The 23620-nt window shown below is 54.0% G+C and overlaps 1 protein-coding gene across 2 annotated transcripts; it reads right to left on the bottom strand.

Moving 5' to 3' along the window:
* Positions 1–292: 292 nt before the first annotated feature.
* On the bottom strand, positions 293–20687 carry TYRO3 (TYRO3 protein tyrosine kinase). 2 transcript variants are annotated; one of them, XM_035259764.3, is made up of 19 exons: positions 20323–20687; positions 18419–18602; positions 18089–18189; positions 17027–17197; positions 15517–15603; positions 14669–14784; positions 12317–12494; positions 11511–11656; positions 10851–10995; positions 9629–9758; positions 9445–9545; positions 9083–9178; positions 8684–8764; positions 8116–8208; positions 6981–7102; positions 6440–6549; positions 5738–5897; positions 5395–5531; positions 293–1742 (listed from the first exon to the last, which is right to left on the bottom strand). In XM_035259764.3, exons 1-19 carry the CDS (start codon positions 20444–20446, stop codon positions 1352–1354), a joined length of 2673 nt encoding a protein of 890 aa, XP_035115655.1. In that variant the 5' UTR covers positions 20447–20687; the 3' UTR covers positions 293–1351. The 2 variants fall into 2 exon arrangements, with proteins under 2 accessions (XP_035115655.1, XP_035115656.1); XM_035259765.3 differs by lacking the exon at positions 5395–5531.
* Positions 20688–23620: the final 2933 nt, after the last annotated feature.

The raw sequence follows: 23620 nt of genomic DNA on the forward strand, positions 1-23620 counted from the left end.
ATCCCAGCACTTTGGGAGGAAGAGGCAGGCGGATTACCTGAGATCAGGAGTTGGAGACCAGCTTGGCCAACATGGCGAAACCCCATCTCCACTAAAAATACAAAAATTAGCCAGGCGTGGTGGTGCACCCCGTATTCCCAACTACTTGGGTGGCTGAGGCATGAGCATCACTTGAACCTGGGAGGTAGAGGTTGCAGTGAGCTGAGATCACATCATGTACTCCAGCCTGGGAAACAGAGTGAGACTCTGTCTAAAAAAAAAAGAAGAAAAAATGGAGACAAAACCTTAGGTCTTTAGTCTTCAATTTTATTTCTGTTTTAAACAGTAACTAAGAGCTTGAAAATGTCCCTAACAGCTAGGACCCGCCCCATGCATTCCAGGAGGCTTCCCCGCCAAGGCTGGGGTCCAGGCTCCAGGAACTCCCCCTCATCAGGCCTGATTCCTCTCTGGAGATGGGACAGAAGAGGCTCTCCAGTTAGAGGGGAAGTTGGCACTAAAGGTCACTGTTTAGAAGGATTGGGCTCAGACACAGCTGCCTTTGTTAGTCTTAGGGTATTTTGAGATTTGGTAGCATGCTCAGATTGTGGGAGTGCATGGAGAGGGGTTCCTGAACCCCTCTCCAGCCTCACTTGCTCCTGGGCAAGGCTCACAGCACCCCTTCCTCTTGCCGGCTCAGCACGCTGCCTTTGGAAGAGGGGCACCAGATAGCCTAGGTACTCCAGCATGCCTTTGTGTGACCGGGTCAGCTGCAGGGAAGCATGCTCCCCTCAACTTCTCCTGGCCTAGGCAGGGTGCGGAATCAGAAAGGTGATAAAGATTCAGACCTGAGATACCAACCCCTTACCAACCTCACCTAAAAGGGAATATTACAAGGACATCATCTCTGTGTGACTTGGAGGGGCAAACCTGGGTATTTAAACCCCAAGCGTGGTAACAGCTGGGCCCCCAGGCTGGAGGCAGCTCAATGCATGCACTTAAGCAGCAGGGGCAGCTCAGAAGGAGGGTAGGGCCCACAGGGCTGGACCTGCCCTCCCCACACTGCCATCCACACCCATGGTAACCATGGAAACATAACCACCCCGCTCCTGCCAGCTGCCTGGGTTCACATAACCAGGACTGGCCCACTTCCATCAAGCCAAGGCCTAATCTGATGCCAGGCTGGCCACAGAGTGGTTGCAGGAAGAACTGGGATTGGGTGATTTGGTCAGTCCGGGCTTCCCAGCACAGCTTGGGAGGACTACCACAGGAGCCTCCACACCCTGCTGTCTGGGCTGGGGTCAGACGGGGCTTAGTCAGCCAGCACAGTGGCCAGCAGAGCCAGCCAAATGGCCCGATGCCCTCTGCCTGTGGGCTAACAGCTACTGTGTGGCAGTAGCCCTTGCTGCAGCAGCAAAAGCCTCTGGGTGTCATTGAGGGGACTTTCTGGCTGCTGCTCTGCCTGCCCTGGCTGCTCAGCCAGCCCTCCAGGGGTAAGGATGTACCGATAGTCACTGGGAATGCCACCCACTGCCCCCATGCCACTGCCATCCCCAGCCCCACTGTAGGGCTGATCCCCACAAGGCAGCTCCAGGCTGCCACCCATGGCAGGCTCCTCAGCTCTCTGGATGTTGATGTATAAGGGATCCTGGCTGGCGGAGAGCACAGACAGCTGACCCAGTATGTTCTCCAGTTCCATTCGCAGACAAGTGAAGCTTGGGCGCTGCTTGGGGTCAGCATTCCAGCACTGGTACATGAGATCATACCTGGGGTGGAAAGAAGTGTGAGTGAAGGCAGCAGCCCTTCCCTCAAAAGCAGGGGCCCCTTCAGCATATGGCACTAGGATTTTTAAAAATTGTAATCCCTGGTGGGGCACAGAAGCTGACACCTGTGATCTCAATACTTTGGGAGGCCAAGTGGGGAGGATTATTTGAGCTAAGATGTTGGAGACCACTATGGGCAACATGGCAAAACCCTGTCTCTACAATAACAAAAATAGCCTGGCTTGGTAGACATGGCTAAAGTCCCAGCTACTCGGAAGGCTGAGGTGAGAAGATGACTTGTGCCCAGGGAGGTCAAGGCTGTAGTGAGCCATGCTGACACCACTGCACTCCAGCCTGGGTAACAGAGCGAGAACCTGGGTGGATCACTTGAGGTCAGGAGTTCGAGACCAGCCTGGCCAACATGGTGAAACCCCATCTCTACTAAAAATACAAAAATTAGCTGGCTGTGGTGGCGCGTGCCTGTAGTCCCAGCTACTCAGGAAGCTGAGGCAGGAGAATTGCTTGAACCCGGGAAGCGGAGGTTGCAGTGAGCTGAGATTGTGCCACTGCACTCCAGCCTGGCGCCTGGCAACAGAGCGAGACTCTGTCTCAAAAAGAAAAAAAATACAAAAATTAGACTAGTGTGGAAGTACATGCCTGTAATCCCAGCTACTCGGGAGGCTGAGGCAGGAGAATCTCTTGAATCTGGGAGACAGAGGTTGCAAAGAGCCGAGATTGCTCCAGCCTAGGTGACAGAGCAAGACTCTGTCTCAAAATAATAATAATAATAAAATCAATTAAAAATCCTCACTATTTGGGGCCAGGCGCAGTGGTTCACGCCTATAATCCCAGCATTTTGGGAGGCCGAGGCAGGCGGATCATGAGGTCAGGAGTTCAAGACCAGCCTGGCCAACATGAAACCCCATATTAAAAAAAAAAAAAAAAATCCTCACTATTCATACACACCTTTGAGTATCTGGAAAAAGCTTTCAGCTCTCCTGCTGACAGGAATGCTTTTTTACATACAATTTCAGGAATCTTACAAAGTCCCTGAAGCCTATCACTCAGGGTGCCCAAGGAATGCCTCAGGCCAAGGTTGAAAAATAAAAACCAAAACACCTAATAGGAAGAGGCTGAAACCGAGTCTAGCAAAAGCAAATGCCTGCTCTCTTGCCAATGTCCATGACAAGAGCCCCAAGCACTGCCTCAAACCCAGCACACCCAGCAGGGGCCTCTAATAACAGCAGGGATCATGCCAAACACTGAGCAGGCCGTGGGAACAGGAATGGTCTGGGGCCATGGGTACATGGCCAGACTGGGACACATTCCCAAGGCTGTGCTAGGAGCCAACTGGCACCTGTCCACCAGGCCGCCTGGGGGAGGCCAATGCCCGCCCGCTCTCCATTGATAGCACCAGCCCCAGCTGGAAGGAGGCTGTGCTGAGGTCTAGTCCCCACTGCCCAGCAGAGCTTCTGCAGCTCCAGATTAGAACTGAGGCAGGCTGCAGCCACAGGGAGATGTGAGCTTCCTGACCCCTGCCATGCCCTGAGCTCTGCTGAATCAAGAGAAGGTGCAGGGCCTGGCTTGTGTAGATTTCCCCACTGTGCAAGGGAAGGACCCCACCATTGCACTGAACCTTCCTCTGCCTGTCCATGACCTCAGCCTTCTCTAAGTCCAATCCCAGAGCAAGAAATGGAGTAGATTCTTTCTCTTATCACAGTGGCTCCACTCCCCCTGGTGCTCATGAAAGGTCCTCTGGGCTGGGCATGGTGGCTCACACCTGTAATCCCAGCATTTTGGGAGGCCAAGGCAGGTGGATGGTTTGAGCCCAGGAGCTCAAGGCCAGCTTGGTCAATATGGCAGAGCTCTGTCTCTACAAAAATATAAAAATTAGCCGGGTATGGTGGCACGTGCCTGTAGTCCCAGCTACTTGGAAGGCTGGGGAGGGAGGATTACTTGAGCGCAGATCACACCACTGCACTCCAGCGTGGGCTACAGAGTGAGACCACATATCAAAAAAACAAAACAAAAAATACCCACAAAAGGTCATCTGGAGGCCTAGGGAGACCTTGGCTTGGATGAAGTGGAATTTAATACCAGAACGGACAAACCACAGTTGCTGTCATTAAGAGTTGAGAAAACATATTCTAAAACCACAAGGATCTAGGTTCAAATTCCACCTCATTCACTTAATAGCTCTGTGATGTTGGCCAAGTTACTTAATCTCTCTAATCCTATTTTCTCATCTACAAAGTGGAGATAAATAAGGGGCCAGTGGCTCACACCTGTAATCCCAGCACTTTGGGAGGCCAAGGCGGGCGGATCACCTGAGGTCGGAATTCGAGACCAGCCTGACCAACATGGAGAAACTCTGTTTCTACTAAAAATACAAAAAAAAATTAGCCAGGTGTAGTTGTGGGTGCCCATAATCCCAGTTACTTGGCTGAGGCAGGAGAATTGCTTGAACTCGGAAGGCAGAGGTTTTAGTGAACTGAGATCTTGCCATTGTACTCCAGCCTGGGCAACAAGAGTGAAGCTCTTGTCTCAAAAAGAAAAAACAAATAATAAGAGTCTCTTCCTCATATGTTCAGAGGAAGATTACCTGAAAGAATGCCTAAATGCCCAGCTAATGTCAGTGACACTTCCCATAATCTTGTCACAGGGGTTTTTGTTATCACTCCAGCAAAGTGGGTGGTATCACTGCCTGCCCAGTCCTGAGGGCTTTGGGCTTGCAGAAAGAGGGGGCAGTTCCCTTTTTCCAGGATCTCAGTTCTTTATCTTAGATTCTCTCCTCTCCCAGCCTCCCACCCGCTCTGCCTCCTCCTTGCCAGGCAAGGAGAGCTATGAAGCCGCCTAGTTTTTTTCATGCCTTAGGAAGTCCCATCTGAGGGGGAGGTGGAGCTCAGCCTAGGAAGTTTTCTTTTTTTTTGTTTTGAGATGGCGTTTTGCTCTTGCTACCCAGGCTGGAGTGCAATGGTGCAATCTCGGCTCACCGCAACCTCCGCCTCCTGGGTTCAGGCAATTCTCCTGCCTCAGCCTCCTGAGTAGCTGGGATTACAGGCACGCGCCACCATGCCCAGCTAATTTTTTATATTTTTAGTAGAGACAGGGTTTCACCATGTTGACCAGGATGGTCTCAATCTCTTGACCTCGTGATCCACCTGCCTCAGCCTCCCAAAGTGCTGGGATTACAGGCTTGAGCCACCACGCCCGGCCCGGAAGTTTTCATAGACTAGCTAGGGCCTCCAGGACAAAGGTTGCATTCACTAGAGTAGAACAAATAAAATAAATAAAAATTCCAAAGAAAGGAATTATGGGTGGGACGGTGGCAAGGAAACCTCCCACACTTGTACTCAGCACTATGCCTTCTGCTCTTGGGGTTCCTGGATCTCCCTACAAACTGGAAAAAAGAGACTGATAGACAAGGCTAAAGCAAGAACTATGGGATGGGAAGGAGGAAAGAAAGAAAACAGGGAGGTGGTAGAGGAACAGTGTGAGGTGGAGTGCCATCTTCCAACTACAAGGATGTTTCATCAAAAAAACAAAGGTCCAGTTGAGGCTGTTAGTTTCCACTAGGCCAGCAGCTGTGGTGGCAGCCATCAGCTAAAACCCCAGATCCCCCTTTCCTTCCAGAGCCCCTTCCCAGGATACTCACACGTCCTCCATACACTCCGGAGGCTGTTTCAGGCGGTTTCCGCCAATGAGGTAGTTGTAAATCTCAGCGTTTTCGATGCCAGCATATGGCGTCTGCCCACGTGTCATGATCTCCCACATGGTCACCCCGAAGGCCCACTGGGACAGAGTCAAGGTTGGGGAAAGCTGTCACTAGGCGTCCTGGGCCAGGCAGAGCCATGTCTCTGAGGCAGGCACAGCCTGGGGCTCAGGGGCCACATCACAGGACAGCCAAACCCAGGAACACACTTGGCTAGGCCCTTAAAGGTCCTAAAGGTCTGCTCTCACACGAGTCCCCACCAAGCTTCAGGGGCCACCCTGCTCACCACGTCACTGTGCACAGTATACAGGTTGTCAGCCAGGCTCTCCAGCGCCAGCCACTTGACGGGCAATTTGGAGGCACAGCCCTGACGATAGTAGTCCCCGCTGTAGATCTTCCGGGAAAGTCCGAAGTCAGCCACACACACTGTCATGTCCTCTGCCAGCCTACAATGGGTGTTGAGGGAGGGAGTCAGCCTTCCGCCATGCTCACCGCCCTACAAGAGCCAGGATATCTTTTTTTTATTTTAATTTTATTAAATGTTTATTTTTCTTTTTTAGGGACAGGGTATTGTCATGTTGCCCAGGCAGGAGTGCAGTGGCTATTCATAGGTGTGATCCCACTACTGATCAGCATGGGAGTTTTGACCTGCTCTGTTTCTGACCTGGGTCGGTTCACCCCTCCTTAGGCATCGGTGGTCCCCTGCTCCTGGGACGTCACCATATTGATGCAAAACTTAGTGGGGGCACCCAATTGGCATAGTGCATACAGCCCAGAACTCCTGGGCTCAAGCGATCCTCCCACCTCAGCCTCCTGAGTAGCTGGGACTGCAGGCACGCGCCACTGCACCTGGCAAGAGCCAGGATATCTTTGCTCCCAGGATCTCCCCATGCATAGCAGATACTGTCCCAGGCAGGAGCCAACCATTAGCTAGCTCCTCTTGGCACCTGCTGCTGTCTCCCACCCCCAAGCCCTCTAGAATTCATACATGCAATTCCGAGCAGCCAGGTCTCGGTGGATGAAGTTCCGAGAGCTCAGGTATTCCATGCCGCAGGCAATGTCCACCATGAACCGGATCAGGGTCTGGAGGGGTAGGTGCTGGTGGACAGACAGGGCTCAGTCATCACCTGCCCACCAGCTGGGGCAGGATGGATGGGGTCCCTGGCCGGAGAGGCTGGAGACTGTCCCCAGAATCACTGGAAGGAAGGAAAGGGATGGAGGGCCTTCCCAAGGCAAGGAAGCTTCGGGAAGCCTCAGAGGGAGCCTGGAAGCTAAGACTCCGTCAACCTGAGTCTCCACAAGTCCCTCCCGCTAGAAAGGTCCCTTGCCCAGCCCACAATTCTCAGCAGGGTTTTGCAAGAGAAAAGGAAGCCTGCTAGATTAAAAGGATTCAAACTCAGAGCTTTCCTACTCTCACCCAGCTCCATCAGCCCTACCCAGCAAGCCCCTCTTTGCCAGGATCTCTATCCCTTTCCAGGCCCTGTGCTCCCACCCGTTTCCTCCTGGCCACCCCCACACCAGGCACTCACAAAGGGGTTCTCCCCAATCCGGGAGGCGAGCAGGAAGGCATGCAGGTCCCCGTGCTTCATGAAGGGCAAGATGACCATGGGGATGGGGAGACGGCCTTTAGCCCTGCTCCGGAGGCTCACCCCTGGGACAAGGGACAGTCCGGAGCTGAACACAGAAGGGTCAAGGGGCAGCTCAGGTGTCTGCATAAGTCCCCACCTGCTGGGTCCCATCTCTAGCTCTGGCTCTGCCACTTATATTTTCATAGGTTCCATACTGGTCTGGGGACTTTCCAGCAGGGACTCTTGCTGCTCTCAGATCCCTGGAGCATCTTCTGTCCCTTCCTTTCCTTCTCTGTCCACATAAGCAGTCTTTGTTTTTTCTAAAACAGTATCTCACTCTGTCATCTAGGCTGGAATGCAATAGCCCAATCACGGCTCACTGCAGCCTCAATGTTCTGGGCTCAAATGACCCTCCCACCTCAGCCTCCCAAGTAGCTGGACACAGGTGCACACCACCACGCCTAGCTAATTTTGGTATATGTGTGTGTGTGTGTGTGTGTGTGTGTGTGTGTGTGCGTGTGTGTATTTTTTTGAGACAGAGCTTCACTCTGTCGCCCAGGCTGAAGTGCAGTGGCGTGGTCTCAGCTCACTGCAACATCCGCCCCCTGGGTTCAAGCGATTCTCCTGCCTCAGCCTCCTGAGTAGCTGGGACAACAAGTGTGTGCCACCACACTGGCTAATTTTTGTATTTTTAGTAGAGACAAGGTTTCACCATGTCGGCCAGGCTGGTCTTGCACTTCTGATCTCGTGATCTGCCCGCCTCTGCTTCCCAAAGTGCTGTGCCTTTGGGACTTTTTCCAAATAGAGGTGGGCTGTTGCTATACTGCTCAGGCTGGTCTCGAACCCCTGGCCTCAAGCCATTCTCCCACCTCAGCCTCCCAAAGCCATGAGCCACCACGCCTGGCCCCACAGTCTTCCTGTGCGGATCTTTGGTACTTCTCACCTCAGATTTCTGCCAGGACTGTCCTTGCTATTTTATCTATTTACTTACCAGGTGAGTCCAAACTTCTTTCCTAGAGTACAGGCTACCCTCTCATGTTGGTAGAGCATACCGTTAGCCCTATTCTCTATCTGCCTTGCCACATAAGGGGCTCACCAACAAGTTTGGCCACGTGTGGATGGTCAAACTCCTTCATGCAAGCTGCTTCCCTGAGGAACTCTTCAATGTCACTTGAGGCAATGATGTCGGCTAGGAGAAAAAGATGGGAAGGAGGGAATAAAACAAGATGTGCTCCTAGATTTGACCCAGGACTTCCAGGTCTTGTCCTTAAGATCTCCTAGGCTTCCCAGGGAGCCCAGGAATCAGCGCAGTCATGAGCAGGAGAAACCCCCAGGAGTGGTGCTCTTCAGCAACTTCTCTACTTGCTAATGCCTTCCCTTCCCTTTGGTTTGGGCAGCCCAGCAGGTCAACCAACCATAGCTGTAATCACTCAAGAGGGAACTCAGAGGACAATCACTGCCGATGGCAGAGAGCAATGGCTGGGGCATGAATATGTGTTTGGGTTTATGCTTGTGAATTATTCATGTGGTAAAGACAGCATCCCAGTTAGTGCTGCCCAGCTTTTCTTGGAAAATCTAGGGGCAAAGCAGAGCCTTCTTCAGGGCCAGTTACCCCTCTTACCCTTCCACGTGATACCCTTAGGCCACAACTACCCGCCACTCACCTTTCAGCATCTTCACTGCCACTTTCACAAAGGAGCCATCCTCCTGCTTCAGCTGGGCCTCCCGCACTGAACCAAACTCTCCTAGAAACCAGTCCAAGTGAGGGAGTCTCCTTGGCTCTCTGCTCCCTGACCTCTTCTCTCCCAAGTGACCCTCCATGGGGACACAGTCAGCAGACTCTGGGGGCACTGGAGAAGGCACCCTTGCCAGTAGCCAAAGCAGAGCATGCTGGGAGCAGCTCCTCAGCCCTCCCTGTCCGCAGCCACCATTCCACCCAAACGTCCCACACTCAGGAGTCTACAAGAGCTGACCCAGACCCATACCCTAAAAGTGACAGGGGCAACCAAACACCTCCAGCTATGGCAAACCAGCCATGCCTGTCCCTGCACAGTCCCACATACCTTTGCCCAGCATCCGGCCCAAGGTGAACTGCTGCTCTGGGATGAGCACATCCTCCAGTTTTTCCTTTAGTTCATCGCTGATGCCCAAGCTGTCCACTGAGGGCAAAGAGATTGTGGGAAAGAGGGATCTCTGATTCCTGATCCAAAACTCAGCCTGCCTCTTATACCCCAGACTCTGCCCTCAGAGCACAGACATGAGTTAGGTCTCCCATGGCTGGGGTGATGAGTTCCACGTAGGCAGGTTTGTGTGCCTGGAGCTCACTGACATTCAGACACAGCAGTCAAATTAATGAGTTGGCAAAAGAAAACAGATAGGCACACAAGACAGCCCACTGTCCTTCCCATGATTCCCCACCACTCACATGTGGCCTCAATGCGCTCAGGCCTTTCTCGATTGAAGGACCGGGCTGCCCGGAAGTGAACGGCTGGCTCTCCCCGGGCCATGACACTGTCAAAGGCTTGCCTAAAGAAAAACCCAGGACTCGGGGTCAGCTCCAAGGTCTTTTGTCATCACCTGCCTCTCCCTCCACATCCCCACCCCCTTACCCAAACCGCGTCTCTTTCCGTCTCTTTCGAAGCAGGATGAGGGCCAGGGCAGCAGCTGTCACCAGGGCCGTTAGCACACCAAGGACCACAGGTACCCAGGATGTGCGGCTGTGAGGAGGGCCCTGGTGGCCTGTGGGAGGGAGGCGCAGTGACATGAGCTACGATGACACCACGGAGCCCCTTCAGAACTTTCCCAGGATGGCCATCCAGCCAGGTCAAGGGGCTTCTCTAGGTCAATAAAGGTTCTGAGGGAAAGGGGCTCCAGAGGAAGACCCAGGAGCCTTTCCTACCTGGTCAGCGACAGGCCCTGGATGTTGTGACCTAGAGTGTGACCATGCATTTCTATGCTAGTTCTGGGGCAGACAGAGGAGAATGAGATATAGTTTGCTTGAGACAGGATCTTGTTCTGTTGCCCAGGCCAGAGTGCAGGGGCACACTGGAGATCACCGCAGCCTCAATCTCCCAGGCGCCAGCAATCCTTCCACTTCAGCCTCCCACATATTTGGGACTACAGGTCCCAGATATAGTTTAAATACCAGTCCTGGTTTCAACTTCTTCACTCTGTCTGCGGGCTGATTAGGAGGTGAGGTGCTACCAGGCTCCTCCCACCAGTCTAGGTTGCCCTTGAGAACATCATACCTGGCTAATTTAAAAAATTTTTGGTAGAGATAAGCTCTCACTTTGCTGCCCAGGGTGGCCATCTCCTGGACTCAAGCAATCCTCCAGCTTCAGCCTCCCAAAGTTGTGGGATTACAGGTGTGAACCACCACTCCTTGGCCTTATTTGTCTGTCTGTTTGTTTAGAGACAACAGTCTCACTCTGTTGCAAGGCTGGAGGTCAGTGGCGCGATCATAGCTCACTGAGGCCTCAAACACCTGGGCTCAAGCGCTCCTCCTGCCTCAGCCTCTGGAGTAGCCACCAGACCAGGCTAATTGGTTTTTTGAAATTTTTTATAGGAACAGGGTCTTGTTATGTTGCCAGAGCTAGTCTCAAACTGTTGGCCTCAAGGGATCCCTCAACCTCCCAGAATGCTGGGATTACAGGCTTGAGCCACCATGCCCAGTCAGGATATAGTTTAAATACCAGTCCTGGCCTCAACTTCTTCACTCTGTCTGTGGGCTGATTAGGACGTGAGGTGCTACCAGACTCCTCCCACCAGTCTAGGTTGCCCTTAAGAACCTTGATCCCCTGAGCCTCTGTCCCTCTTCCCTACAGGCCTCACCTGCATGGTCATGAGAAGAGACCACCAGTGGCTGACTCCAGGGTCCACAGCCTACTGCATTGGAGACGCACACACGTATGATCAGGTCCTTTTGGGGATCCCAGCCTGTCAAATTGGCCCTGGTCCCCTCCACTGTCAGCTCATCCTGCAGCCAGGAAAAGCCCCCACCCCATACTGAGCCTGAGAAGGCCTCCAGCTGGGGCCTAAGGACAGAAAAAGGTCCAGCTGGGAGCATGGGAGTATAGGGGCACTGTGGGTTCAGGGGCTGCGGGAACACAACCTTCTGGGAGTCATCACATTCCTGCTCCAAGCTGCAGGGGCCTCTCCAGAACACAAACAAGGCTCAGTCCCAGAATGCACAGGTGGGGGATGGGAGCGGACTGCGCTGGGGACAAAGCCTTATCTGTGCCCTCCCCCAGCTCATGCAAGAATGTGCTTCCTGCTTTATTTACAAAGTGCACACAGAATGCAATCCTAACGAGATATAATCCTCTGAGAAGTGGAACTTGCAGAGGAGGGTGAGGAGGAAAGGATTCTCTGGGGCAGCGGGAGACCCAGGCCCACCAAAGACAACCATTTTGAAGTTTCTTAAAGGCCTTAGAACCCTGAGGGCTGATACTCCAGGAAAGTGGAGAAAGGGGAGGGTTCTGTCTCTCTTACCTGGGTTCCATTGTCTTGAACCCAGGACAGTTTATAGGGTCCAAGGGGGCCTTCAAAAGGGCCCTCAGGGATCACTTCTTCCCACTCCAAGATGAGGCCTGAATCTGTGCGGATGGCATGGAGGTTTTGGGGAGCGCTGGCTGGAGCTGGAGCCAAAGAGAGAAGATTGCTAAAATCCTACCCTTCCCACCGTCATAATCCCATGCAAACCTTTGCAACCAACTCCCAAGAACTAAACAGCTCTGAGAGGCACAGATGGGGGCAGGGTTCACCTCTCAGCTCTGACTGCTCTCACCCACTGTGCTGGGGGAGGGGAAGCAATGGGCAGGACAGGCAGCACCCCAGCTCGGCAGTGTTGCTCTTCATCACCATGGTTACTGCCTCTCTGCCTCATCCCTCACCACTCCCCTCTCACAGTTATGCCAGCCTCCTTGCAATTGCCAGAGAACTACAAGCAAGTTTCTGTCATAGGGTCTTTGCACTTGCTGTGCCTTCTTCTGGCAGTGATTTTCCCCAGATATTTACGTGCCTTCTTTATCTTCAGACCCCATTCAGACCTTTTTAGGGAAGGTTTCCTTAACCACCCGGGGGCACTCTTCATCAACATTATCCGATCTTTTCTGCTTTCCTTATCTGTTCCGCCCACAAGAACTAGATACAAGGTAGTAAGTAGGGATATGCAGTAAACATTTGCTGAAAGATGCCTGAAGCTCCCTCTCCACCAGCACCATTCAGAACTCCAGCCAACAGGGGCCCCCTTCCCGGCTCCAGCCATGCCCAGCCCCTCTGCTCTATGCATCCCTTACCTAGACCCTTGGTCTGAAAGGGCACCCAGTCAGCATAGGGAGAGGGCCCCAAGGCATTGGCACAGCGCACCCTGAGGCTGTAGTTGGTGGCAGGCACCAGGTCCCGGAGCAGGCAGGTAAAGGGGGGCACAGGGACCACAACAGCCAGGACTTCCCAGCCTCCTGGGGCCTGTGTCACCTATAGAAAAGCACAAAACTAATGTAGGGGAGAGCCTGTGAGAGACGGAAGATGAGAAGGGTATAGTTATGGGTGCTTGAATTAATGCTTCCCCTATCAGCAAACGCTTGCAACCCACCCCCTCCCATATGCCCCTACCCCAGTCATACACCACATTCCACACCTTCATGCCTTTGCAAATGCTGTTCCTTTCACTTGGAATGACCTGCTCTTCCCAGCAAAGCCCTACTCATCCTTTAAGACTCAGTGCAAATATCATTTTCTTGGTGAAAGCCTTTATCAACCACTCTGGAGAACTCCTCTTGTCCTTTTGTACTTGGTGCGAAACTGTTAGGGCACCTACCACTTACTGTGCCTGTTTACATGCCATGCCAAAGTTCCAGAGCTTCTGAAGCTCAGAGAAACTGGGAGCCTAGGGGCACTATGACCCAGACCCTCATCTTACATTTTCAGGGCCCAGGGCAAGAATACAAATAGACATCCATGTACTATATGGCTAAATATTTAAACACTGTAAATCAGTTAACAAACCAGTAAAAAGTTTCTATCTTAACATTTTGACCAATAAACCTTCAAAACAACTTGGAAAATCAGGTTTGCATTTATGATTCTCCAAATCCCTGGAGTCCCAAGTCAGAATGAGGTGGCACTAGAAGAGCTGGCCCGAAGCCAAGGTCTGCACCATGAGGGGCCTCATGTGCACAGGCGTGAACAATGCTGACTGCAAAGCCAAGCTCCATGCCCATCCCCCTCACGACTGGCTGCCCCTTGGGCTTAGAGGTGCTCATATCATTCTGTGGTCCATCCTTGGGAGGATGGACTAGGGAAGAGGCCGACACGGGCCCCGGAAGCAGACTTGGGACCATTAAGGCAAGAGATCCTGAATATCTAGAGCACAGTGTGACAGTGAGGGGGTCCTTGCCATCTGGATGGGCATGTCCTCTTGGCCCTGCAGGCTCTTTGCTGGTGACAAAGGGTGTGGCCAAAGGAGGGACAGAGTAAGATCCTCCTTTTTTTCTCTCTCTCTAAAGACAAGATCTTGCCCTGTCACTCAGGCTGGAGTGCAGTGGCACAATCTCAGCTCACTGCAGCCTTGACTTCTCGGGCTCAAATGATCCTCCCACTCCAGCCTCCTGGATAGTTAGGACTACAGGCACATGCCACTATGCCTGGATAATTTTTGTACTTTTTTTGTAGAGACAAGGTTTTGCCATGTTGTCAAGGCTGGTCTTGAACTCCCAGGCTCAAGCAATCTACCTGCCTCAGCCTCCCAAAGTGCTGGGATTACAGGCATGAGCCACTGTGCCCCACCTGAGTAGAGTTCTCTAAATGGTGAAGCCCAGAGCAGGGGCCCCTTCTGCCCAGGGGAACTGCCCAGAACAGTTTTGAAAGGTACTTGGTTTTTGGGTAAACAGATGAAAATGAGCAAGCCTGCATTGCTTCTTGTTTTCAGTATCACTTCACCCAGCTTTTCCACTCTCCAAGGCTTAGGGCCCCTCCTGGTCTTCTCTTTCGCCTGAGTGGGGATTGGGAGGTGAGGTGGAGCATGACAGCGTGAGTATCAGCAAAGGTCTGAGCTCTCACCTAAGTTAGAAAAACTTGGCCGGGTGCATTGGTTCATGCCTGTGATACTAGCATTTTGGGAGGGTGATCACTTGAAGTCAGGAGTTTGAGACCACCTTGGCTAACATGATGAACTACCAGTCTCTACTAAAAATACAAAAAAAAAATTAGCCAGGCATGGTGGCAGGTGCCTGTAATCTCAGCTACTCAGGAAGCTGAGGCAGGAAAATCACTTGAACCTGGGAGGTGGAGATTGCAGTGAACTGAGATGGCATCACTGCACTCCAGCCTGGGCAACAGAGTGAGACCCTGTCTCAACAAAAGGAAAAAGAAAGAGAGAGAAAGAAAGACTCTTCCAGGTACCCCAAATCTGCTCTAGTGATCTGCTTTCCAACCTGAAGAATGCATGAATTTGAGCCAATCTGCAAAGTCTCTTAGTTGCCACAACATCCCATTATAAGAGACAGTGGCCTCTGCTCTTACTGCTAAGGAGCAGCACCTGAAAAGAGCTGCAGACCAACCCCGAGAAGCTGTCTAGTGAGTGTGATACCCAGATCAACAAAATGCTGACCATGCAGCCAGAAGAACATCACCCGGCCCGAAGAGCCTACCTGAACTGTACAGGATTGTAGCAGGGCTCGGCCATCCGCACCTGGCATCCAGGCCACACTAGCATTGCTGCTGGAAAGCTTTGTCACGGTGATGTTGAAGGGGGCTGCAGGCAGTGCTGTGGATGGGGACTCGGAATCAGTGCCCAGTAGGGATATGAGCAGAGGGAGCAGGAGGCATGGGAGTCAAGCCTTGAGTCTCTGAGGGTTCAGGGCATCCCCAGTGTAAAGACAGCTACTTTACTTAGCACTCCCAGGACCACGATACACAAACAAGCAGCCAGCAGTGTACAGCTGCTCACACCTGGGAGAGTGCCTGGGCTGTGGAGGGAGGTTGCCTTTCCCTGTGATGTGACCGAGGAATAAGATGAGAGGGTATGTGGGGGTGGCACCTCAGGCTTGGGAGATACAAAAAAGAGACAGGCAGCTGCCCTGCAGCCACAGCCCGGCTCCTGCAGACACTCTCCCTCCCGCTCTCTCTGTGCACCAGCCCTCTTGGTCTCCTCCACCCAGTGCTAGGCTGTTTTCCCCACCCCCATTCCCTCACAGGGAGGAGCAGAAACAAGGCTGGGCCTTGACCGTCTCCTGCTGCCTCCCTCCCTCCTTTCCCTCCCTCCCAAGGACTCTGCTTCGTGATGGGAAATCTGCTGTGACGTCAGGATTCTATTCTCAGCTCAGCCACGCAGGGTCTCAGGTGCTCCCACTAGGAATGGGAGCTATGCCAATTAACCCCTTGCTCCCTAGATCCCAGCAGGACCAAGGGAGCTGGAACACTGAACAATTCTAACTGCAGGACAGCTCCTGGGAATGCCCCTGGCCTCATCCCCCTTCCTCCCCGCCAGCCCTCCTACCTTGTAGGTGAACAGTGGCTGTACGAGAAGAGGCCAGGCCTTTTAGGTTGTGAGCTTCACAGGAAAACATGGTGTTCTGGGTCACCCCTGGGGCCAGAAAACCTCAGTCAGCTCCCCAAGTAGCAGCCCCCACTCAGTGCGGGATTGGGAAAGGGGAATACTCAGGCTCTGATCTAAACATCCTTAAATCCCTGCGGCCAAAGGAACAGGCTGGACAGCGAGGCACGGTGAAATGAACAGGGATGCTGGAGTCTGGTGAGCCTGGAGGGGGCTGTTTTCTCATCTCTCGAATGGGAGAATTGTGAGACTCAGGTAACATGTGTGTCAAGGGCACAGCATGCAATAACGTTACAGCACCCTCCCGCCTCCATCCCATCTCCCACACACAGCACAAGTTGCCTCCCTTTTCTGGTCACACTTTTATTGCGCATACCAGAGTGAGCCCTTCTGTTTGCTCTGTGCCCCTTCAGGGTTGTTATTTGCAGACTCTGCCTTGCAGTGGTTCTCAGCTCTTTCTGCACGTGTCTTGTCTCCCCAGTTATACTCAGTTATTTGGCTTCTATTTCCTTTGTATTCCCGCTGTCCCCTGTGGTGCTTAGCACAGTGTGGTGTGGAGTAGGAGTTCAGTGAGTGCTTATTACCAGGCTGCCTGCCTGAGGGTCCCAACCACGCACATCTGGAAGGAAAGGAACCCAACCTCCTCTCTAATCTGCTCCAACTCAGTGCCTCCTGAACAGGACCTGCCCTTGTCTCATAGGCCACCTCTTCTCAAGATTCAAATTGCTGGGGAACCTAGCTCAGCCTCCATTTCCTGGCACCTTCCAGCACATGAGACCCATCTTTTTTGCCCAGTTCAAGCCTCAACCGGAAACAGTATACTTTGTTTCACAAATAAGCAAGCCTTACAAGCACTTTAGAGTATGTGTCCAGGAAACTTGGGGCCCAGGTGGCTGTGCAGGTGTGACTGTGCAGAGGTACAGGCAGACACAGTTGTTTGGGAAAACGTCTGGAGGTTTTTGGAAAGCGCCACGAGAGGAGGAGGCCCTGTATCTTTGTGCTAACCTCTCCCTACCACTTCTCTCTCCCGCCTCTCCCCTCTCTGCAGCCCGAGAGTCTTGTCTTCTCAGTGTCTGCCAAATACTCCTCCCTAGCTCTGCGTGGGCTGGTTTCTGGCTCCTTCCCTTGGGAGGGGTGGGGGATGGGTGCCCCCGGTCTCATACAATTCATCTCCAAGGGCCAGCTGTACATGACCTGAACTGCTGTGAACCAAAGAAAGAGGCCCCACACCCTCCGTAAGCACACACAGCAGGATCACCACTAATCAGCCCACCCGGCCAGCCTAGCACACCTAACTAATGAGCTGAGTAAGGGTGCAGCTCACGTCCCCAGACACTGAGGCTTGCTCTGGACATTCACAGCCACAAACTCAGTGGCTGAAACTCTGCCAGCTTCAGTGCCCTCGAGGACCCAGCTCCTTCTCCACTCCAAGCCCCCTTCTGAGGCTGCTCACCTGTTACATTTAAAACGGATGGAGAGGGAGCGGGTCCCCCAATTTTCGTAGTTCCTCTCCACCAGACAATGGTAACAGGTTCAGGGGGACCCACAGCCTCACAAGACAGTTGGAAAGGGGCATTGGGTGGCACTGCCAGATCTTTTGGCTCCACTGTGAAAAATGGCACACCTAGGAGAGAAGGAGAGTGAGGAGTGAGACTTGCCACCTCTTGGCTTCCTACTGTGCATATCACAAGTCTGTTTACATCTGAAGTCCTCCACACAGAAGGTTCCCAGAGACCCCTTATGATTAGGGCAGCAGAACAGGAACCTCACTTATGAGGTAGGCGGTGCTTCTATTTTTTAGCCTCCTTAGGAATTTTCTTCTTTCGAGATTGGAGGGGGGGGTCTCTCTATGGTACCCAGGCTGGCCTGGAACTCCTGGGGGCTCAAGTGATCCTCTCGCCTTAGCCTCCAGAGTAGCTGGGACTACAGGCACACGCCACCACACCTGGCACCTTGGACGCATCTTCCATGCTGCCCCCTTAGCCATGGCAAATTTAGACAACTCTATTTGCAGTAAGAGAGGAGACTGGGGATAGAGAGCTGGGGGAGGGGTATCAAACTCTGGGGAGTGGGTGGGAGCTTTAGCAGAGTTCTGCTGCCAGGCCCCAGCTCCCATTCAAGGCCCTTTGTTACTTTCTTAGTCACTTTGTTTTCCCCGGCTGAAAAGCTCTGAGCTCCCGCAGCTGCAGAGCCTTCCTCCCCTCCCCCAGCTGGCCAGGCCACTTGGCAGAACAGGGTCCAGTCCCAGATGGGTACTTGAAGCTTGTTGCTCAAGCAACGGAAACAGACTGCACCCCACAAGTTGTGGATCCCAGTTGCCCCCTTGGTTCTCAAATACCCAACTCCAATTGGTAGGGTCTTCTGATGTCTGGAGTGGGCCTAGAGCCTGGACAATCAGGCCCCACAGAGCGGTGGGGGAACCCAGCTTCCACAGAGTTCTCTGCTGCAGAGGTATGGTCACCAGCAGACAGCACGTGCTCCAGGCCAACGTGCCCAGATGGTTCTGCCTCCTCACCTTCTACTGTGAGCCACACTGGCTGGGAGATCTCGGTTTCGCCCCCATCCTCCACCTGGCACCAGTAACGGCCAGCATCAGAGCGCTCCACTGACTTCAGGCTGTGGAAACAGGATACCAGGCTTGCTTCTCAGGGTCAAGGGGGCAGCTCTGCCAGGCAAACTTGATGGGTTCAGCCTGCCCCCACTTCTGGAAAGTCCCACAGGTAGCCACATAAAAAAAACCACAAACCTCTAAGCGTCAAGTGAGGTCCCCAGCTCCCAATCCCCAAGGAAAGAGCACAGCCTGCCCCCTGGCTGGCAGCCCACACCTTCCCCCACAGGCCTGCACCTGAGGAAGCCGATCCAGTGCTGCTCACTGACGGGGATGTACAACTGGTCCAAGTGCTGGACCACAGCCCCATCCTTCACCCACTGGATATCAGGCTCCTCCATCCCCTCCACGCTGCAGTTGAGCTTCACCGGCTGCCCCTGAGACACTGTCAGCTTCACTGGGGCTCCCATGAGCTTCAGACCTGAGGAGTGGAAGGAACATGTGTCACCTTGAGAGGAACTCTGTCTCTGTAAACAGTTCCCATTCTCTTCCAGAACATAGCTTCTGTGTCAGGCAGAGGGCTCTTTCTTAGCCAAAGTCAAGGAAGCAGAGGTAGGGCAGTGTGGGAGGGAAGGTGGCTGGACCTGGACTAGGGGAAGGGGCATGACAAGCTCTCCAAGTTCCCTCCAGTTCTAAGGACCTCTTCCCCATATCCTCCTGCTGAGATCAGACAGCAAAAGGAAGGCAGGCTGGGCTGAAATGGCGGGGAGTTACCCTACTGGGGCAGGTATCACCCTAAGAATGGTTGCTGTACCCAACTAGTGCAACAGGCTGCCAGCTCTCCACCCAAGGTGTCAGCCCAGACCCTGTATTGCTGCCAGCACCCTCTGCACCCAACCTTACCAAATGGAGCAGGGCTGACGAAGGGAAGGAGGGGGTGCTCCCCTGAAGTGGAGAACATATGGCTGCAAAACCACGTCAGATCAAACACATGGCAGCCTTCCTGGCAGCCATCCGCTCTATTAATACCTGAATGTGGGCAGGGGCGGGTGCTAGGAAGGTAGGAGGAAGAAGGGAGGGCTGGGGCTATGAGCAGGGAGCCTAAGACCCCTGAGCCACTGCCACACCAACAGGGGCCACTCTTTGGAACGTGCGCGCGCATGCCCGCGCGGGCACACACACACACACACACACACACACTGGCACCTCTCTTGGCTTCCTGGCGTGTTTTTAAGCAGAGAGAGGGGCAGGTCAAATATCTGCATAACTAAAATCCAGCCCTGCTTCTTCCTGTCCTTTGCTGTGCGACTCTAGGCAAAGTCGTGGGCTCCCTGAGCATCAGGTCCACACCTTTCTGCTTGTAAATACTCGTCACCCGTTTCCCTTCCCTTCCCTGAGAGGCTGATATGGCAGGGAACGCTGTCTCAAGAGAAGATGCCAGCCGGGTGGCTGCTGTCCGGGCCTGTGGCTTTTCCCTGCTCCCTTCACCCTCTCAGGACCAGTCACAGGACAGGAGGTCCGGCCTCCCGCTCTCTATAAGCCCAGCAGTCACCGAGGTGCGGGGTGGGAACTTGGAGAGCACCGTGCTGCATGGAACGCCCTTGTCACCAGCAAATGCCTCAGTGGGAACACAAGGCTAACCCCTCCCAAAGACCAGCAACCTGGCCCCAGCCCATCCTCTCCAAGGTTCTGCTTTCAGGAAGCTCAGAAGGCACAGGAACTCGAGTGTGCCCATTTGCTTTTTGTGACTGGGCACTCTCACAGCCCCTGTTCCTAAATGTTACCAGGGTGGCCTTTGGGTGCTCAGCCCCGGCCCATGTGGTTTCAGAGCCGGACCTTCGCGTGCAGGGCAGGCAGAATGGGGTCCCCAGAACTGGGAAGGAGGGATCTAACAGCTGGGAACATCCAGGCGGGAAAATGCAGTCCCAAACACTCCCGGCTGACCACACAGCCCACACCCCGCTCCCTTCCCTTCCACCCCGTCGCGAGAGCCCAGAGTGCCAGAAAGTTGGGGGTGGGGGGCCCGCAGGGAGATCCGGCGGCGAGCACTCCGCAGCGTGCCCTGACCCGGCCCCGAGCCTTGGCCTTCGGCTCCGGACCCCCACCCCGACTCCCGCCCGCCAGGCCCACCCCAAGCTTCGATCCCCGACCGCGCCCCTCCGCAGCCCCCCGCTTCCCCCGCCTCTCGGGCCAGCCCCTACCTGCGGCTGCGGACTCCGGGAGCAGCAGAGAAGCCAGAGCCGTCAGCAGCAGCCCCAGCCGCGGTGGCGGCGGCGGCGGCAGCAGAGGGAGCCCCGGCCGCCCCATGCTCCGCCTCAGCGCCATCGGCGACGACGCCGCACCATGCCGGGCCGGGTCCGCGAGCGAGGAGGAGGAGGACGGAGAGGAGGAGGAGGAGGTGGGAAGGGAGCAGGAGAGAGGAGGGCTGCGGGAGGGGCTGGGGCCGCCCGTGGGGCGGCGCTGGGGAGAGCGCCTCCGAGACTCGCGTCCGCCCCCCGCCGCGATCGCCGCCGTCAGCAGCGCTGGGTCCCCGGGGCCGCTCCCGGGCCACCGCGATCCTTCCACTGCCGTCGCCGCCGTCGCCGCCGCTGATTCATGTTCTTCTCGGAGCCGCCGCCTCCTCCCAGCCCGCCCGCAGCCCGAGCTCGCACCGCCCCCCCGCGGAGCCCCGGAGGCTCGCTCCGAGCCCGGACCCCGGCCAGCGCCGCGGACCCCCGCAGCCCCGCCGACACCCCGGCCCCGGCAGCCCCCAGGCCGAACCCGAGGATCCGGCTCGGCCCCCAGGATGGGGCTCCCCGGCCACGCCCCTCCTTTCCCTAAAAGCGCTCCAGCATCTTTTCCATCCTAGCGCTCCCGAGCCTTCCCTCAAAACCCCGATGGTAGCCCCCACCACACCCCAACTTTTGTTCGGACTGTGATCCCAGAATCCAGCACCCCCTAGACTCCCATCTATCAGGCCCCCTGAAACTGCCGTGACCCAGGGCTCCTCCAACAGAATCTGCTAGCATCCCTTCGTCCCTCACTTTCATTGAGCCGTTCACCCAAAATTCCCATATTCATGTTCTATTGCCCTGCCTTTATCTCCAAGTCCCTCCTACCTGAAAATGCCCATTTTCTCCAGCCCCACTTGCCGTATGTTTTCCAACTTGGATCTTGAGTTTCCCAAGATCTTGGTAATCCCCAGGTTTTACCTAATACATATCTCCACCGCTACACTGCACAGGCCAAAGCCCAATTGCCCTTATCTTTTTGGGCTGTCATTTTTCCTAGTTGCTTCCCTTGCTTCTACCCCTTTTCCCAGGACCTGCTGTGAAAGTTGGCTGTGTCGTCACATTGTTCAATTAAACATTAGCTATTATGAGTAGACCACCTTGCGCATCGTAGGCACTCCATAAATAAATAGGCAGATGCCTGTTAAATGAATGAATAATTGCCTCAGAGCCTGCCCCACAACCAGTAATCATGGGGGTGGCCTTGCCCACAGACATCCTGTTGGGCACCTGCAAATCCGGTTCCAAACCAAGCCTACCAAGTGTGCTCCTCCCCTTGCCCTTCCCTCTCTGCCTGCCCCCTAGAACCCACTCCACACCCCCTCCAGATGTCCTGGGTGGAGAGGAGGGACCAGCCACTTAGTCCCGGTTGCCGCAGGCTCACTGGATCTTTTCAGGGATTCTCCTGAGCAGCAGGGGCCTGCCTCTTCTTCCACTTGGCCCCAGCAGTGCTTGTTTGTTAATTACGCTAATGATAACAACCGCAAGGCTGGCAGCAGCCTGAGACCCAGCTGGGGGCGCCCCCAAGCGGCAGCAAGAGGAGAGACTCAGGAGGCACTATCAAGACATGGATGGCAGGGGCCAGATGTCTCTGTCTTTTCTTTTCCTTTTTTTTTTCTTTTTTGAAACGGAGTCTCTCTCTGTCACCAGGTTGGAGTGTAGTGGCCGGATCTCAGCTCACTGCAACCTCCCCATCCCGGGTTTAAGCTATTCTCCTGCCTCAGCCTCCGGAGTAGCTGGGACTATAGGCACTCACCACATGCCCAGCTAATTTTTGTATTTTTACAAAAAAAAGGGTTTCAGCAAGCTGGTCAGGCTGGTCTCGATCTCCTGACCTTGTGGTCCTCCCATCTCCGCCTCCCAAAGTGCTGGGATTACAGGCATAAACCACCACGCCCAGCCTTTTTTTTTTTTTTTTTTTTTAAGACAAGTTTCACTCTTGTTATCCAAGCTGGAGTGCAATCTCAGCTCACCACAACCTCCACCTCAAGGGTTCAAGCAATTCTCCTGCCTCAGCCTCCCAGGTAGCTGGGATTACAGGTTCCCACCACCATGCCCAGCTCATTTTAACATTTTTAGTAGAGACCGGGTTTCACCGTCTTGGCCAGGCTGGTCTCAAACTCCTGACTTTAGGTAATTTGCCCACCTTGGCATCCCAAAATACGGGGATTACAGGTGTGAGCCACTGCGCCCGACTTCTCTGCCAATTTTCTTGAGCACTGTGGGTTAGCTTCAGGACCCTTTCCCAAAGGAAAAGTCTTGTTGCTTTCCAGAATCCACAGTTTCTGAGTTTGGGCTGAGTCAGGGTAGGCAGGCAATAGTCTGGGGCTGAAGGCAGAATTGCCTGGGCTGCTCTTGGGCACTTGTCACTTTTCCAAGCCCTCTCCCTCACCTTTTCTCTGAGGGGGACTTCAAGGTTCCAGTGACAGGAAGCCTCTTCCTCTTGATTCCGGCTGACATTAGTAAAACTCCTTCTAGAGGATGTTGGATCCAGAGACCAACCAAGCCTTTTACTTCCTTATCTCTCTTCATTCCTTCCCCACCATTTCCTGAGCTGATAGGGAATCCCACCACAAAGACCATCCTTTTTTTTTTTTTTTTTTTTTGAGACAGAGTCTTGGTTTCTCGCCAAGGTTGGAGTGCAGTGGTGTGATCTCGGCTCACTGCAACCTCTGCCTCCCGGGTTCAAGCAATTCTCTGCCTCAACCTCCCAAATAGCTGGAATTACAGGCGCCCACCACTATGCCTGGCTAACTTTTTTGTATATTTAGTATAGACGGGGTTTCACCATCTTGGCCAGGCTGGTCTTAAACTCCTGACCTCATGATCCACCTGCCTCGGCCTCCCAAAGTCCTGGGATTACAGGTGTGAGCCACCGCGCCCAGCAGGCCATCCTTTTTCACTGGTCAAAATAGGCTTCTCGGACATGTCATGGATGCCACTGAACTCTCCACTTACAGCTTTGACAAACTTCCCACCTCAGCCACCAGCCTGAAACATCACTGTCACAGGGGCAGTACATTTTCTGTGTGGGACACGGGCCTCTGAGTTCCTGCTTCCCTTACCCCTAATTCTAAATCCCTCTCAAATCATAGTCTTTCTTTCTTTCTTTCTTTTTTGAGACGGAGTTTCATACAGTCATCAGGGCTGGAATGCAATGGCACAATCTTGGCTCACTGCAACCTCTGCCTTCTGGGTTCAAGCAATTCTTCGGCCTCAGCCTCCTGAG

The sequence above is a fragment of the Callithrix jacchus genome, chromosome 8, assembly GCF_049354715.1.
Source record: "Callithrix jacchus isolate 240 chromosome 8, calJac240_pri, whole genome shotgun sequence".
In the NCBI taxonomy this organism is placed as follows: domain Eukaryota; kingdom Metazoa; phylum Chordata; class Mammalia; order Primates; family Cebidae; genus Callithrix; species Callithrix jacchus.

What these genes read in the sequence shown, in the direction of transcription:
- TYRO3 (XM_035259764.3), bottom strand. Translation starts at nt 20,446, where the DNA reads ATGGCGCTGAGGCGGAGCATGGGGCGGCCGGGGCTCCCTCTGCTGCCG. An exon ending in AGCCACTGTTCACCTACAAG is followed by an intron (nt 14,785 to 15,516) that starts GTAGGAGGGCTG and finishes CCCCATCCACAG; the next exon opens with CACTGCCTGCAGCCCCCTTC. An exon ending in GGCAGTGAAGATGCTGAAAG is followed by an intron (nt 8,209 to 8,683) that starts GTGAGTGGCGGG and finishes TTTTTCTCCTAG; the next exon opens with CCGACATCATTGCCTCAAGT.